Source organism: Acartia tonsa, chromosome 15 (assembly GCF_053477335.1).
Source record: "Acartia tonsa isolate MP-2025a chromosome 15, ASM5347733v1, whole genome shotgun sequence".
In the NCBI taxonomy this organism is placed as follows: domain Eukaryota; kingdom Metazoa; phylum Arthropoda; class Copepoda; order Calanoida; family Acartiidae; genus Acartia; species Acartia tonsa.
In genome coordinates, this window is record NC_137274.1 from 27,376,264 (window position 1) to 27,392,258 (window position 15,995).

At 33.9% G+C, this 15,995-nt stretch overlaps 1 protein-coding gene and 1 long non-coding RNA gene across 9 annotated transcripts in view; one reads left to right on the forward strand and one right to left on the reverse strand.

Moving 5' to 3' along the window:
* Positions 1-15,995, reverse strand: part of LOC145307621 (uncharacterized) — an 83,466-nt gene that overhangs the window by 55,565 nt on the left and 11,906 nt on the right. For all 7 annotated transcript variants that reach the window (XR_013875527.1, XM_080150079.1, XM_080150080.1 and 4 more), the window contains exons 7-9: positions 15,710-15,766; positions 1,452-1,511; positions 330-380 (exon numbers count right to left, since the gene is read on the reverse strand). Coding sequence is in view for 6 of the 7 variants with exons in the window: in XM_080150079.1 (XP_080006205.1) it covers positions 330-380; positions 1,452-1,511; positions 15,710-15,766 (168 nt within the window). In the remaining variant the exon portion in view is untranslated. The remainder of the gene's footprint in view (positions 1-329; positions 381-1,451; positions 1,512-15,709; positions 15,767-15,995) is intronic.
* LOC145307674 (uncharacterized) lies at positions 2,446-13,971 on the forward strand. 2 transcript variants are annotated; one of them, XR_013875561.1, is made up of 5 exons: positions 2,446-2,871; positions 3,637-3,697; positions 12,271-12,345; positions 13,044-13,145; positions 13,911-13,971. It is a non-coding gene; the product is annotated as an uncharacterized LOC145307674 (long non-coding RNA). The 2 variants fall into 2 exon arrangements; XR_013875560.1 differs by lacking the exon at positions 12,271-12,345 and having other exon boundaries at positions 2,460-2,871.

Genomic DNA, 15,995 nt, shown 5'->3' on the forward strand with positions numbered 1-15,995 from the left:
ACACACACATACACTATACCTGTAGGCTAGCCCATGCGGTTCCATTGCACACACACACATACACTATACCTGTAGGCTAGCCCATGCGGTTCCATTACACACACACACATACACTATACCTGTAGGCTAGCCCATGCGGTTCCATTGCACACACACACATACACTATACCTGTAGGCTAGCCCATGCGGTTCCATTACACACACACACATATACACACACACACTATACCTGTAGGCTAGCCCATGCGGTTCCATTGCACACACACACATACACTATACCTGTAGGCTAGCCCATGCGGTTCCATTACACACACACACATACACTATACCTGTAGGCTAGCCCACGCGGTTCCATTGCAGACAGGGAAAGGACATCTTGGCTAAAAACAAAAAACATATTAATTTATTATCAATAATACAAAGTAGAATGATGTCTGTCTGTCCGCCTGTCTATCCGTCCGTCTGTCTGTCTTTATGTCCGTCCCTTAAGATCTCGGTAACCACTGAACCGATCGGATTCTACTCTTCAGGGAATATACCTACTGGTCCTGTGGTGGTTTTAGGCTATTTTCTTGGGGGGTTGGACACCCCCAACTCCCCCAAAAACAAAAAATCCCCCCCCCCCCCATTTATTTATTTTTTTTTTGGTAGAAGATTTCCTTGGTCCTTTTACGAATTTCGCACATTTTTTTTTTGATCACCTCTTGGGGCAAAGCCCCTAGAGGCTAGGGGCGAAGCCGCTAGTGTAATAGAAGCTACGCCCCTAGCGTCCAGAGTCAGTCGGAAGGGTAGAAAAAATAGTCTTAAACCATACAAAGACTTGGTTTATAAAAAAAAATAGCCTAAAACCATCCCGGAACCTGTTAAGAAGCTTCACTGCAAAGGAGGTCCTTATCGGTTCAGCGGTTAGTGAGATCCTTGGCTACAGACAAAAAAAAATCTTACTACTTTATATAATAGGATAGGAATGAGAACTTTTAACTGAGCTGGATCTTTAAATCATTTTAGTGGTGAGCCATATCAGGATGAGCCGAATTTCAGCCAATCACAGCGCGGCATTTTATAAAATGCTGTGCTCTCATTTGGTGGAAAGTTGGCTCACCCCGATCTGGCTCACCACTAAAATGATTTAAAGATCTAGCTCTGAATTACAGTCTCATAGGATCTTAAGGGATAAGACAATGGACGATAAGTTTACCCAGACCTAGACTAAACAACTAATGGATTAAATTAAACTAGCGGCTATGCCCCTATAAGCCTCTAGGGACATTTAGGTAGAAGGGGGGAAAGTCGACCTCATACAATTATAAATTTGATTTCAAAAAGGTAAAAAAAAAATTTTTTTTGGAGGGGGAAGACAAATAGTGAAACGCCCCTAAACTGAAATGTCTTATCCCTTTCAATCCTTGATTCAGACCCCAAATATAGAGCAGCAAAGCTTTTCAACTCACCATTCCACTTTTACCACTGCTGAAGTCGAGCCCAGTCATCAATTGTTCACGAAAATGTTCCTAGAATAAGGATGACAACAATATAACAAGGATGACAACATCCATAAGTAGCGAAGCAGAAAAAATATGTATAAGAATTTTAAGATTAGTTGTCAAAAGCATGTATATTAGGAAAAAATCACAAAACCTTTTTAACATTTGTTTTTAATTTCTTGATATTTATATTTCAGTACTATGATTAACAGACTGTCAGTCAAAGTAAATGGATGCTCAAAACAACGGGAAATTTAATTTTGATATTTTTAACTACAAAAATTTTAAAAATGCTTAAAGGCAGTCTGACCGTCATAATTGTTTTATTGAAAAGACAGAAAACTTAATTTTGATACTATAACTGAAAAAAATTTTGGAAATCGGACCATAAAAACCATAGATATGGACAAAAATTTGAAAAATACAAAAATAGCCTAAAACCTGCTAAAAAGCGGTCCAACCGCCATTGATGTTTCATAGTTAATTGTGCTCCTTAATAATGGGAATGTTGTCAAAAAATTTCAGCCTTTTATCTTTTATAGGAGCTGAGAAAATCACGTTTCCCCCAAACTAAGACATACGGACATACAGACAGACGGACATTGCAAGTTATAGAGTAGCTTCGCTACTAAAAATATTCCTGGAATAATGACAAAATCCCCCGCAAGGTTGCTTGTTAGGGAACAAGGATGACAACATCCATAAAAGCGAAGCACTGAAACGGTAGGACAAACGGACATTAATACTTGTATAGTGTCTGAACTGAATAATCAGAATATAAAAGTATAAGATTCGAAGCAATGCTTTTGAAATATGTGTTTTGAGAGACAATAGAAATATAACTACTAGATGGACTGTTAGACGGATAGAGAGAAGGTATAGAATAGGTATTAAATATGCAAGTTGGAAGTGATAGACAGTAGTTAGGATAGAAATAATGTTTACCTTTGACTAGCAATAAGGACTAGTCAACCACGCATAGGAAACAAATAATAGCTTTTAAGTTTATTTAAGAAAAAGATTTAAAGTGTAAATTGATTATATGATTATATAGTATACATTAATATTTAAACATGACTAGTACAATTGTAAGGTCTTCCTAGATAAGTGTGGCAGACTTTTGTATTATATCTGCCACAGATATCTAATTAGACCCCGCAACTGGACAAGCCGCCATACCTGATGTTGGTTAGGGGGTGAGCACTTGCTAGGCAGTTCTTAAACTGCTGAAGGTGAACTGACTTTTTCAGAAAGGATTTGCCTTTTTATATAAAATTTTGTTTAGGTGTTGGCTTAACAAAAAGGAGAGGGGAGAACTCTAGGAGTTATCAGTGTGCGTGTGGCTGGGCTTTTTACAATGGAACAAGGACAGCTATGTTTTAAGTAGGTATGGCTTTTATAAGATTACATACATTAGTGATTTACTAACAATTACATGATTAAGGTTTATGAGTTTTAAATAACAGCAAAAATATTTAATTGATGTTTTTACAATCATAAAACATGGAATTTTTCTAATAACATATAAAGTGTATTTTTTTGTAAAGTAAAAGTTTTATTTTGATTATTAGATAAAAGAGAATTCAACTAAAAGTTGAAGTTTGTAAAAAGGCTTTGAAAAGTGTAGGGTTTACTAGGAGCTAAACTCCGTTCTTTGTTGAAGGTTATGGTTGTACAAGGAAGTAGGAAGTAGATAGTTATGAAGGCTTTGAAGTATTCTTAAAACATCTGCGGCTAAAATTGTGTTTTAGCCTTTCAGTGAAGCTTTATTTTGCTTGAAAAAGGTTGTGATGTTTATATTTTACTTAAAAGCATTCATATTTTATGGTTACTTTTTAGATTTATAAAAGGAAACACATAATTTTTTTATTTGTTATATAACATAATAAAAGAGTAAAAGGATTGAAATATGAGGTAAAGCTTTTCCTTAAAACATTTTAGTAGGGGCGCAGCCAATGGCTTATGCTGTGGAGACTAAAGACCTTGATTCTTTGAAGCGTAAAAAGGCGTGATGTGTGTGTATTATGTCTATAGTTAGACGTAAAAATACAACCAAAAATACTTTAGTTAAGCAACAGCCTTGGTGGTGAGTAGAAAAAGTAAAAGTTTTTTTGTATATTATAATTTTTAAATTAAAGAATTTTGTTTCTAGGATTATTGAAGGAGGACTGATACACTGTTATACAGAGTTGGTTTAACATGAGAACTTAAAGGTAATTTGATTTTTTTTATAAAATTTAAAAAATTGTAGGAGAGGAAAGAGAATTTTTCATCACCAAACTCCGTAAGCGTAAAAAAAAACAATAAAAAAAAATGTTGATTGGTACTAATATGATGGGATCTTCTGTAGTTTAACTGGTATGTTTCTTTAACTGATGGATGGATGAGGTTAATGTGAGTGGTGATTGGGTATTCAGTCACTCAGATAGTGGTGGCTGTTTCTGATTCCAAGGGTGTTTCAGGTACTTCAGGTCAACAGCTTGTTGTATTTGGATCCTGTAGGGCCTGAGGTTTGTTATTTTACAGTCATGTCTTTAGCTTTCCTGGCAGGTCGCATTCTAGATCAAAAATTATTAGATTTTATATTTTTTTTTTTTTTTATATAAAAGAGGAGCTGGGTTGCCAGATAAGCAAGACAATCAGTGGACCTGTTAGATAGGGTACAAAAAATGTTATCAGGAACTGTAGATCTAAAATTTAACAGTGAATTAAATGTTTTTTTTTTTTTTTATATAGATATAATTAAGACGACCTTTATTAGTCGAAATTCAAAGCCAGTGTTTTTGCTTTATGGATTTATGTAATATTGAAGAGTGGTCAAATTTTTCAAGACTTCAATAATATACAGTATGAAAAATTTAGTTACTAAGTTTAATAATTAATGTTAAGTTGTATAATGCCACAACATAGTTAGGTTTGAAGATTAAGATGAAAAAATTTTGACAAGTTAAGGATAAAAATTATGTGTAGAAATATCGTTATTATTTTTCTAAAATTTTTTCAGCTAAATAGTATTTACACATTGATTTTCATCATGCTTATTGCTGTAGAAAAGTATGAACAATATTTTAATTAGCTTATAGAAGAGCGAAAGGCTATTTATAATTAATCATTTGAGCCTACTACAATGCTATCTCTTATCATAACATCAACTACAGCTGTGACTTGGATCTCTAACACTACACCAACTGTTGTGAATGGGGTTAAAGAAGTTTTGAACAATATTTGCTCTAAGATTACTGATATCAATGTATCAAAAGTTAGGAAAAGTATAAAATTAAAGACATTGTTGACAAATCTGAGTACAATGTAAACAAGGATTTTGAAACTTTTGCAAGTGATATATTTTCTACCGGGTGCGCGTGACCCCCTTTGTCAAAATCCTCAGCTCAAAAATGTAATGGTTTACATTAGCATGATGTGTATTGCTGGTGTTGTATAGTTATCAACAGTATTGTGTTTACTGTCTAAGACCAGTGAGTCTTTTCAGGTTAATGCTGTAACAGGTTATCTGAGATTCATAGCTTCTTAGAAGGTATTTCTGGTATTGTGGCTGTTGGTGAATATTCCAGTCCAAGTCAGGTGAAATCTTGATAGGATACTGTGGCGACACATCTGATGAACGTCTAATGAATGGTGCTGCATGTTGCAAAGCTGGTTTCTTGACGTATTTGACTGTAGGACGGCTGATTTTCAGGCTCAAGAGCAGGATTTGGCTGATTGTTTTTATCAGGATCAGGTACTTTGTCAGGAGCTAGTAGATGATGAATCTGAAGCTCACAGTTGGGCATATTTATCAGCTTAGGTATTGACAAGGCTACGACTTTTGGTTTTGTGAAAAGAAATCAGTTGAAAAAAAAAATTTTATATAAAACTTGTATTCAAATTGGTCTTAAATATCTTTGCAAAAAGAACTAAAAATAGAAAAACTTATGTAGGTTTTATTTGCTAAAAGTTTGTACTGGGTTTAAATCTTAAATCAGAAGGCTATCATTACCAACATTCTTAAATATAGATATACTTCTAAAGAGTATCACAATTGTTGAGTTTGATCCTAATACAAGTGTAGAGGTGGGGTTGAGTGCTGTTATATTTAAATTAAATATGCTTCAATTGGTATTCATAACTTAGTTATTTTCTTGAATTTAAAATATATTATGAAAAAAAAATTTTAAGGCTCTTTATTAACAAACTTAATTAAAATATTGTCTCCCTTTTAGAATAAGTTAATAAAAATGTGTAATTTGTTTAATTAGTTTTAGCTTGAAAAGGCTGTTGATTTATATTTTTACAAAAAACTCTCATGTGCACAAAAATATTGGAGGGTTTTTGTCAAAATTTGGCAGTTTCTGTGTAACAGAAAGTTGTTGCAAATATAGGTATTAAATATCAAATTTACATTTCTGTGTAAAAAGTTGTTGCAAATATAGGTATTAAATAAATATTACACAAATGTTAACACCTAGAACAAAAAAAAAGGTTATTATTTTTTTTTTTTCATTGCGTCATTAGATGAGGTCCCAAAAGGTTATGGGCGAAGCTAAGTAATACGTGCTATATTTTGTAATGTACCAAGGTTTTAATACAAAACTGTACGTATACTGCTTTATTTATATGTACATGTTAAAGCTATTAAAATTTTGATGCTAATTAGTAAAGCAAACTGTATTAGAATATGTCATAAGGCGGTAAATTACAATTATACTTGTTTTTATAGAACTAAGGATTGAAAGCGTTCATCTTATTGGTAAGGGTAATACATGTTAAATATGTTTTCTAAATTAGTAAAAGGAGGGATATATCCCTAAAAGATAATTTTCATTTTGTAATTTTCCTAAATGAGAACACCTAATAAAAGTTGAAATTATGTACTTGAAATGGTTCAGTTATTATTATGTTTATTTAAGGTTTATATGTTTTAGAAGGGACATTTCCCTGGAAGATAAAATATGTTTGTAACAATTCTTTAAATAGAAGTTACAAATTAAGCCTTAAGGATTAATAATGTATTAAGACAAATGAGCCTGTAAAATAGTGCAATATGATACTTTTATATCATATAGATAGATACATTATATTTTATATATAAATGTAAAACTGCATTTTCATAGTAAACGTGAACTTGTGAATTTTAGGAATGCCTTTGATTCTCAAATTTTTTTGTTCAGTTCTATGTTTTTTTGATTGAAACGTCGAGTATTAATCTTTAGACATTTTAAAAGATGTATTAGAAAAACTGAGTTGATTAAGAAAACTAAATTGTTTTATTAATTCATTATGATTATACTTTTCTGAAAAATTTGTTTACATGTTTTTGAGAAAGTGTAAGTCAAGAATATGCCCCTGGGAGAGAAAAGTGTAAAACAGCAGGGGTTCGTCTGGGAACACATATTTAATTTTTTGAGTGCATTATCATAGATAAAGTATAATCTTAGATACCAAATTTAGTTTGAAACTTTTCTAAGATTTAAATAAAGTTGAGTAGTTTTAATTTTTGCCTTTAAAACTCAGAAAGATGGATAAAGCATTGAGCAGTTTATTTTTTTTTGTTGGAAGAAAAAATTTTTGATGCACAACCATTTTTCAAAAAAAATTTTTTTTTTGAATTTCACTATTTATCAGACTATTTGTACAATAGTAAGGGAAACAAGACTTTTGAAATTATAAAAGTTTTTATTGACTCAAATGGAGACCTAAAAAATTTTTTGTGATCTGATTGAACTAAAATTTACATTTGCAAAAAAACTGACCAAAATAACAGTTAAAAAAATTTTTTTTTATGGTTTTGGTTTTTAATCAAACTAACACAACATTTTAATTAAAATGTGAAAAAAAAATTTTAGTTTGAAAAAAATGAAATTTGTATGCATTTTTAGTAGAAGGAAATTTGTGCTGTAAAGAAGTATGATATAAAAAATGGTGTTAATTTTAAATGTATTGGGTTAATGAAAAACTTGCGCACAAAATAAATATAATTTTTTATTATTTTGAGGGTAAGTGTAATCATTTTCTTTAGGTTGCTTGGAGACTAAAGAAATAAAAGATACTCATGGTTTTATGTAGTGAAACGGATCTGTTGGTTGGCTGGGCTCAGGCAATCTTCATTCCATGTGGTATGTACTTGGTGAATGAACATTCGGTCTCTTTCATATGTAAAGTTGAAGGTACGATTGTGGGCTGCGTTCTCAAAGAATCCAAGGGCTGTGTTTTTTGTGACATCTGTAGATATGTTTTGAGCTAGTACATAACCATAAAGCTGATTATGCTGGTCTAACTTCAGTGTGCTTTTAGTTGCATGTAGCTTGATGGGTCCATTTTTAAGTGCTGGAACATTATCTTCACTTATAATTATTGACATTCCTTCTACAATGCCATAATGGTGAGCTACAAACATTGGTACAAATCTTCTTTGTCCAGGATCTAGGTAGATTGCTTTGCTTGTACATGTGTTAAGATCCAGATTTGATAGGTAAAGACTTTGCAGAGGCTTATCAATTTTTGAAGTCTGATACAAATAAGGTGAGTTATCAGAATCAAAGTTTAATGCAAGTAAAAGTTGTTTTGATGCGTTCAGGCCAAAGATAAGTGGTGTGATATCTTCATCCAGGTCATTAATCACCAAGAATCTTATTGGTTGATGAACTCCTTTGTGGTGAAGTTGTACTAGAAGTGTGACTTCTCCAGCTATTGGGATTGAAGTATTTGTGTAGGATTCCAGAATGAGGTTGCTGGGTTCCAGGTAGGAATCTACTTTTTCAGGAGGGAGCTTGAAAACTGAAGCAAAGTAGGATTTGGATATGATTGACTGGTCTGCGCCGGTGTCATATAGTCCAGTAACTGTAAAATCTCCAGGTACATGTTGCTTGGAGATGTTGCAAGTGACATATAATTTATGAAAACTGTTGGTTTGCTGTTGTGAAGAATCATCTACTGTGTAAACATATGACTTTCCAGGGTTACGTTTAATTGTAATGGTATTAATTCTTCCTCGATAATTGAAGCTTTGTTCATCCTGATGTTCATATTGGTTTTCAGCTTCTCTTGCTAGGAAGGCTTCCTTGAAAACCCCAGCTGGATAAACTCTCTTTTCTTGGTAGAGTTCCATCATTCTGGGTCTTCCAGGGCAAAGGTCTTCAGAATGATACATCTTGAGATTGTGCTCTTTAAAACAGGGATTACAGTGGTCAGCTGACAATCCAACTTTTACCTGACGGCCTTCATTATCGCGCATCAAACGACAATAATCACTAGCTGAATGATTGGATTGATGGCAAAGTGCACAGAACTTCTTATTGTTGTCTCCAAAAGGTACTCTGTGATGGTCTGTAGGCTGTTGATAATTCTGGGGAGTGTTATGATTCTGGTTGTAGTTATTTTGCTGGCTGTTAACTTGCCGTACACTTGAGCTTGGCAGAAATGATTTGGTGGTATCAATTTGGGTGTTGTAGCGGTCAGTATTATTATTGTGGTTTCTAGTGTTGTTGTTGTTTCCGTTGTGAGGTTTGGAGTGATTGTTGGGACCAGTGGACGTGTTATCCTCTTGCTGTCCTCTGGATTTGTATAAGCTCAGATTGTCGTTGTACGTCTTAGGTACCCCGTTACTCTTTATATCAGCGTCAATATCGTCAATATGGTGGTAGAGGGCGGCGGTCAACTGGTGGTAGGTAGGTGATTTTCCAAGCTCCTGCCCCAAGGTTATGCTGAGCTCTGATAATCTGAGTTTCGAATAATGGGGTAATGCTCTCTTGAGGGCTGCAGTGGCGGTGATATTGAAAACAGAGGTTCGTTCTGTTGGGTTGGAAAACAGGATGCAGGAGCGACTGGCCAAATTTTGGATGATGTTAACAAGCTTGGGGAACGTCATCTCACGGCTGGCTCTCAGATTCAGAAGTTTCGTGCTGGCTTCATCGGCGCTGATATTATTGTCATAAGACAACAACAGGGTCTGGTAGATATCCGCGATGGTGAGTCCCGTGTTCATACCTTGGGTTAGTGTCTGATAGGGTTCTCCACTTGTACATTTCCTCATGTAGGCCATGAATTCCGGTTTGCTCAGATGCACTATCTGCTGCGCAGTGTTGAGTTCCAGCAGGAACTCTTGCACATACGGGGGACCCCTGCCAGTAAACGGGTACTTGAGTGGGAAGGTGGAGTTAGCTGTCTTGATTTTTCCATCCGTTTTGAGAGTGGCTTGGGCCGCAAAAAGGTCAGGACACTGGATCCCTGCATGATTGTTGAATGATGAGAAGTGTCGCTCCACCTGTTGTTTTCGGTCTCTGCTGATTGCTGTGATGGTTTTCTCTTCAATCTCCTCTTGGACTTCACGTTTCTGGAACTTCAGATACTCGCTGAAATTATCACAGAAGCTAACTATATCTTCTGCTGACAACTTGTAGCGTTTGTTCATCAGCGATTTCGTGAATATATGCTGTTGGAAAAACATGCTACCCAAGGGATTTTGAAGTGTGTTGACCACAGTCTCTATGCTGAGTAGACCTTGGTAGGGTTCCTGGTTCAGTATATCCTCTAGTGACCCAGGCATTAGTGTGGGCAGTAGGTCTAGGAGTTCAGGTTCATCCTGTTGGACATTTGGACACGGCTGGGTAGTTGTATCTGGATGGGTGCTGATGACAGGTTCGGTAACCGACTCTTGGTGTACTTGAGCATGGGTTCTCACGGGCGGGTTAGGTTGAGTTGGTGTTGTTGGCCGTGCGGCGACTCGAGTTGGAGTAACGGGTCTTGTTGGGGTGACAGGTCTGATAGGAGTGACAGGTCGTGCTGGTGGTACTGTTCCGGTAGGCGTTACTGGTCGCTGTCGGATGGGGCTTAAGGAGGTAGTCCTCGAAGGTCGCCTTCGTGACCGTCTAAGACTACTAAAAGATAGGAATTTATCCATCTTTGCTCAGAATTCGGATCGCGGCTATAAATTCGAGTATGACTGATGTTATAGCTTGGATTATTCTGGGATTTAGCAAGGCTAAGTATCCCGCGAATCCTACTATAAGGATTATAATAGCGAAGGACAATATGGCTTTACAAGTACAAATCTTGAAGAAATATAGGTATGGGTGATGTAACCACAAATAAAACAAAGTGGGAGGTTCACTAGGTGTATCAAATGGGTTGTGTACTGGTTGATAGGGTGTTGCTTCCAGTGGAGCAATCTTTAAGACTTTGGTAACCGTATGGACACGGTTTTTGTTTCAGCGGACAAAAACGAAAAATATTTATTTACTAACCAGAGTTTGTTTGTGCTTTCTTTGCGCAAAATCAAACTTATAATGCAAAAGTTTCAACTGGCCAAGTTGAAATTTTTCTTGTCTTTTGCTGGAAAAATTTGTTGCCTTTAATGAAAACTTATAATAATATATATAGGCTTTTTCCTTAACTTGTCTTTAATATAGAACAAAGATAAAATTTAAACCTTTTCTCTGAGGGAGGTGTATTTATCAACAGTTTCTAGACATTGGTTTATAAATATTTTCTTGAGATACCCAAGAGGGTTTTAAATAAGATTAAGACAAAACTTTTCTCAGAGGGAGTTTTGCAATTACTTCTTTTAGATAGGGTTTTTATAGAACTTGTAAATAGGTTGAAGTAATTAATAATCTTTCAAGTACTAGAGGAATCTTTTCTCAGAGGGAGATTAATACTTAGTATCGTTTGAGACTCCAAAATGATTAAAATTTAAGCTAGTCAAAACTTGGTAAAATTAATTTGTCTGCAATTTTAACATATAAGAACATATAACTATATTTTAACTAAAGATTTATAAAAAAAAACCTCTTGGTTGATTTACCAAACACTCAAGAAGGCTTTTAAAGCTTGTTTTGTTGCTGTTTTTAATTTTACTAGAAATACCAATTCATACAAAGGTGACTTTATTTAAACGTTTGTAAGCTATTTAGGTTTTACTTATATTATAGCTGACTTAAAAAGATAGCTTTGAAATCTTCTAAATTAGGCGAACTTATTTTTATTAACTTAAGAGAATTTTATGCTCCTAGAGGCTCTTTAAGTTATAAACTATTCTTAATCTAGTTTAGTGAGATATAGTAATATAAGTTTGCTAAGGCTTTTCTTAATTTGCTAATACAAGGTTTAAACTATAGACTTATTTTAGCCAGAGTTTTATATTAGAGAAAATGATGTATTTCCCTTCTATATTTATATTTAGTATATGGTATATGTCTATTTATGGATGTGTGTGTTTGTGTGTATATGTGTGTGTGTGAAGCGTTGTACGTAATAATACGCTAATACGCGCTCCTAGCTAGCCTAATCTATAGGCCTGTGTGTGTGTGTGTGGTAGAAAACCGTTAGCTAGGTGTGTTTTAAAAAAAATGTCCAAATTTTACTTAATTATATAGCAAATGTTTTAGACTTGCCTCTATGTTAAGACTGTTTTAATACACTCAAATATATATTATAATTATAAAAATATATCTATATTTTAAATGTGTAAAGCTATGTGATTTGAAACACTTAACAGGCCTTGCCTGTTAGAGTTTTATTAGTTATGGCTAGATTAACGTTTTTGTATAAATTACTGTGTAGATTGACATTTGTATGACTGTTAGCTTTTTAACCAAATTGGTTACAATGTTACAACGTTATAAATGGTATTTAAAGAGACACTCTTATATATGTAGACAAAATAACTTTGACTTTAAAATTTTAATCTTAGACAACACTATATAGTAAAATGTTACTATTTTATAGACACAATATTTAACATATATACTAGGTTACTATAATATACTATGATAAATGAAAATGTTCCTAGAATATTTTGAGAGAAAGCCCCTCGGCTTAGCCGCCAACGAAGGTGATCAGGACTTGATGGCTGCCTTTTTGCTTGGTACTTTCTTCTTGTTATGTTGTATATGATGTCTGTTTGTCTGTTGGATTGCGTTGGGTTGGATTGCTGAAACAAAATGGCTTGTTTAATATTTTGAATGTTTACTATATATTCTACAAATATTAAAGTTACAAAATATTTTTTTCTTAATAGAAACAAAGATTGGGAGTGCCCGTAGCGGCCAAAGAAAAATCCAAGGACAAATTTGCACCATTGCTTTTGAAATATGTGTTTTGAGAGACAATAGAAATATAACTACTAGATGGACTGTTAGACGGATAGAGAGAAGGTATAGAATAGGTATTAAATATGCAAGTTGGAAGTGATAGACAGTAGTTAGGATAGAAATAATGTTTACCTTTGACTAGCAATAAGGACTAGTCAACCACGCATAGGAAACAAATAATAGCTTTTAAGTTTATTTAAGAAAAAGATTTAAAGTGTAAATTGATTATATGATTATATAGTATACATTAATATTTAAACATGACTAGTACAATTGTAAGGTCTTCCTAGATAAGTGTGGCAGACTTTTGTATTATATCTGCCACAGATATCTAATTAGACCCCGCAACTGGACAAGCCGCCATACCTGATGTTGGTTAGGGGGTGAGCACTTGCTAGGCAGTTCTTAAACTGCTGAAGGTGAACTGACTTTTTCAGAAAGGATTTGCCTTTTTATATAAAATTTTGTTTAGGTGTTGGCTTAACAAAAAGGAGAGGGGAGAACTCTAGGAGTTATCAGTGTGCGTGTGGCTGGGCTTTTTACAATGGAACAAGGACAGCTATGTTTTAAGTAGGTATGGCTTTTATAAGATTACATACATTAGTGATTTACTAACAATTACATGATTAAGGTTTATGAGTTTTAAATAACAGCAAAAATATTTAATTGATGTTTTTACAATCATAAAACATGGAATTTTTCTAATAACATATAAAGTGTATTTTTTTGTAAAGTAAAAGTTTTATTTTGATTATTAGATAAAAGAGAATTCAACTAAAAGTTGAAGTTTGTAAAAAGGCTTTGAAAAGTGTAGGGTTTACTAGGAGCTAAACTCCGTTCTTTGTTGAAGGTTATGGTTGTACAAGGAAGTAGGAAGTAGATAGTTATGAAGGCTTTGAAGTATTCTTAAAACATCTGCGGCTAAAATTGTGTTTTAGCCTTTCAGTGAAGCTTTATTTTGCTTGAAAAAGGTTGTGATGTTTATATTTTACTTAAAAGCATTCATATTTTATGGTTACTTTTTAGATTTATAAAAGGAAACACATAATTTTTTTATTTGTTATATAACATAATAAAAGAGTAAAAGGATTGAAATATGAGGTAAAGCTTTTCCTTAAAACATTTTAGTAGGGGCGCAGCCAATGGCTTATGCTGTGGAGACTAAAGACCTTGATTCTTTGAAGCGTAAAAAGGCGTGATGTGTGTGTATTATGTCTATAGTTAGACGTAAAAATACAACCAAAAATACTTTAGTTAAGCAACAGCCTTGGTGGTGAGTAGAAAAAGTAAAAGTTTTTTTGTATATTATAATTTTTAAATTAAAGAATTTTGTTTCTAGGATTATTGAAGGAGGACTGATACACTGTTATACAGAGTTGGTTTAACATGAGAACTTAAAGGTAATTTGATTTTTTTTATAAAATTTAAAAAATTGTAGGAGAGGAAAGAGAATTTTTCATCACCAGCAAAATTGTAAGTAAATTTGTTGAAAAACTGCTTGATACAGGATAATGTTTATGGACATACTTACATCTTTAGGGCTTGATTGTAGAGTTGCTTCGCTTAAAATATTGTTCTTTGTTGTCCCAGGAATCAATATACCAAATATCAGATCAAACGGATAATTAGATCATATAAAAATTCGTTGTTAAAAAAGTAGAAAAATCAACATGTTAAAAATGGACGTACGGACATTCTGGTAATGATTATAGAGTTGCTACGCTTTCTAAATCGTACCTAACTATTTCAGGAATTACCATGCAAAATTTGAAATCGATAGGACAATTCTAACATGCTTAAATTAACGAATAAAAGCTATTTAAAAAAGTAAAAAAATCAACATGTTTAAAATGGACGTACGGACATTTGGGTAATGATTATAGAGTTGCTACGCTTTCTAAATCGTACCTAACTACTACAGAAATCACCATGCAAAGTTTGAAATCGATAGGACAATTCTAACATGCTTAAATTAACGAATGAAAGCTAACTATCTCGGACGGACGGACGGACGGACGGACGTACGGACGGACGGACGGACCGACCCTAATTTTAAAAATTAAAAATAATAACATGGTCTCAAATGATTCCAAATTGCCTAATTCGGCGAGAAATGCAATAAAACCATATTTTTTGGTGACGGCGGATAACGGCAGTGGACAGCCGCCGTTTTCTATTCAAATATTTTTTACTGGCAAATCTAAAGGAGTTTGTTTTAATATCGAATTCGAGAAACGGCATTTTATTATTAGCCATCCAAAAAAAACAAGGGAACGGGTCCAATGCTCAACAAAGTACTTAATGAGAAAACGCCAAATCAATTAAAATCAAATAAAAGTAACAGGATGTCTGGTCTCTCTGGCTGTCAGTACCAAAGGATTACGCTAACCACTGAACAGGTATGGTTCTCCTTTACATGGTAGATTCTTTTAAGCCCCGGGAGAAGTCACAAAAATATCGAAAATGTTTTAAATATTCTTGCTTTTGCGTAGGGACTTTAACACAAGACATATATGAAATAAAAAAAACATGTAAAGTGCCACTAGAGGCCTCTAGGGCAGGGTTGGTAAAAACCTGGGTTTTATTAATAAAATCCGGTTTTTTTGGGTTTTATTGTTTTCTTAAGATTATTACCTAGGAATTTTAAGATAAAAGGTTAAATAATTCTTATAAAGTAACAGGATGTTTGTCTGTACCATAGGATCTCGCTAACCGCTGAATCGGTATGGGGTAGCTTTTCATAGGTCCAGGGAAGGTTTATTCCAATTTTGGTGGAGGGCACCACAAATCTCCTAAGAGAAATCTGCCCCCCCCCCCCCAAAGTAGTGAGAAGCTAATTGTAATTGAGAACCATTTCGGTCCAGTGGTTAGGGAGTTATTTTGGTACATATAGATAGACATTCCGTTACTTGTATATAAAAATAAGCAGTTAAAATGCAGTTAGGTATACAATAGTTAAAATAAAATGTTTTAACAATTTCTATTATTTGTTCGAAAATGAGTCAAAATCGACAAAAGGTACATTTAAAAAACACCCGGATTTTTAGGTTTTTTTTGAGTTAAAAAAACCTAATAAAACCCAACTTGGGTTTTTTATGCCAACCCTACTTTAGGGGCGTAGCCACTAGTTATAAATACCTCAATAAGATGCGCAGTGTAAGTGGCATAATCAGGAAAAGGTCCAGTATCACATAACTAAAAATAATATCCGCTGGATTAGAACCGGTTCTTGGCCATACTATCCGTATAATATCCGCGGAAAGCTGACTATAATCCTCTTTTTACGTATAACCACATATTTAATTGTTTTATGAACAAACAAGGATGACATCATCCATAAATAGAAATAGAACAAACATTAACACTGCACTGGTTGAGTGTCCAAATTAATAAGCAGAATATAAATGTATAAAAAGTCGAAAGT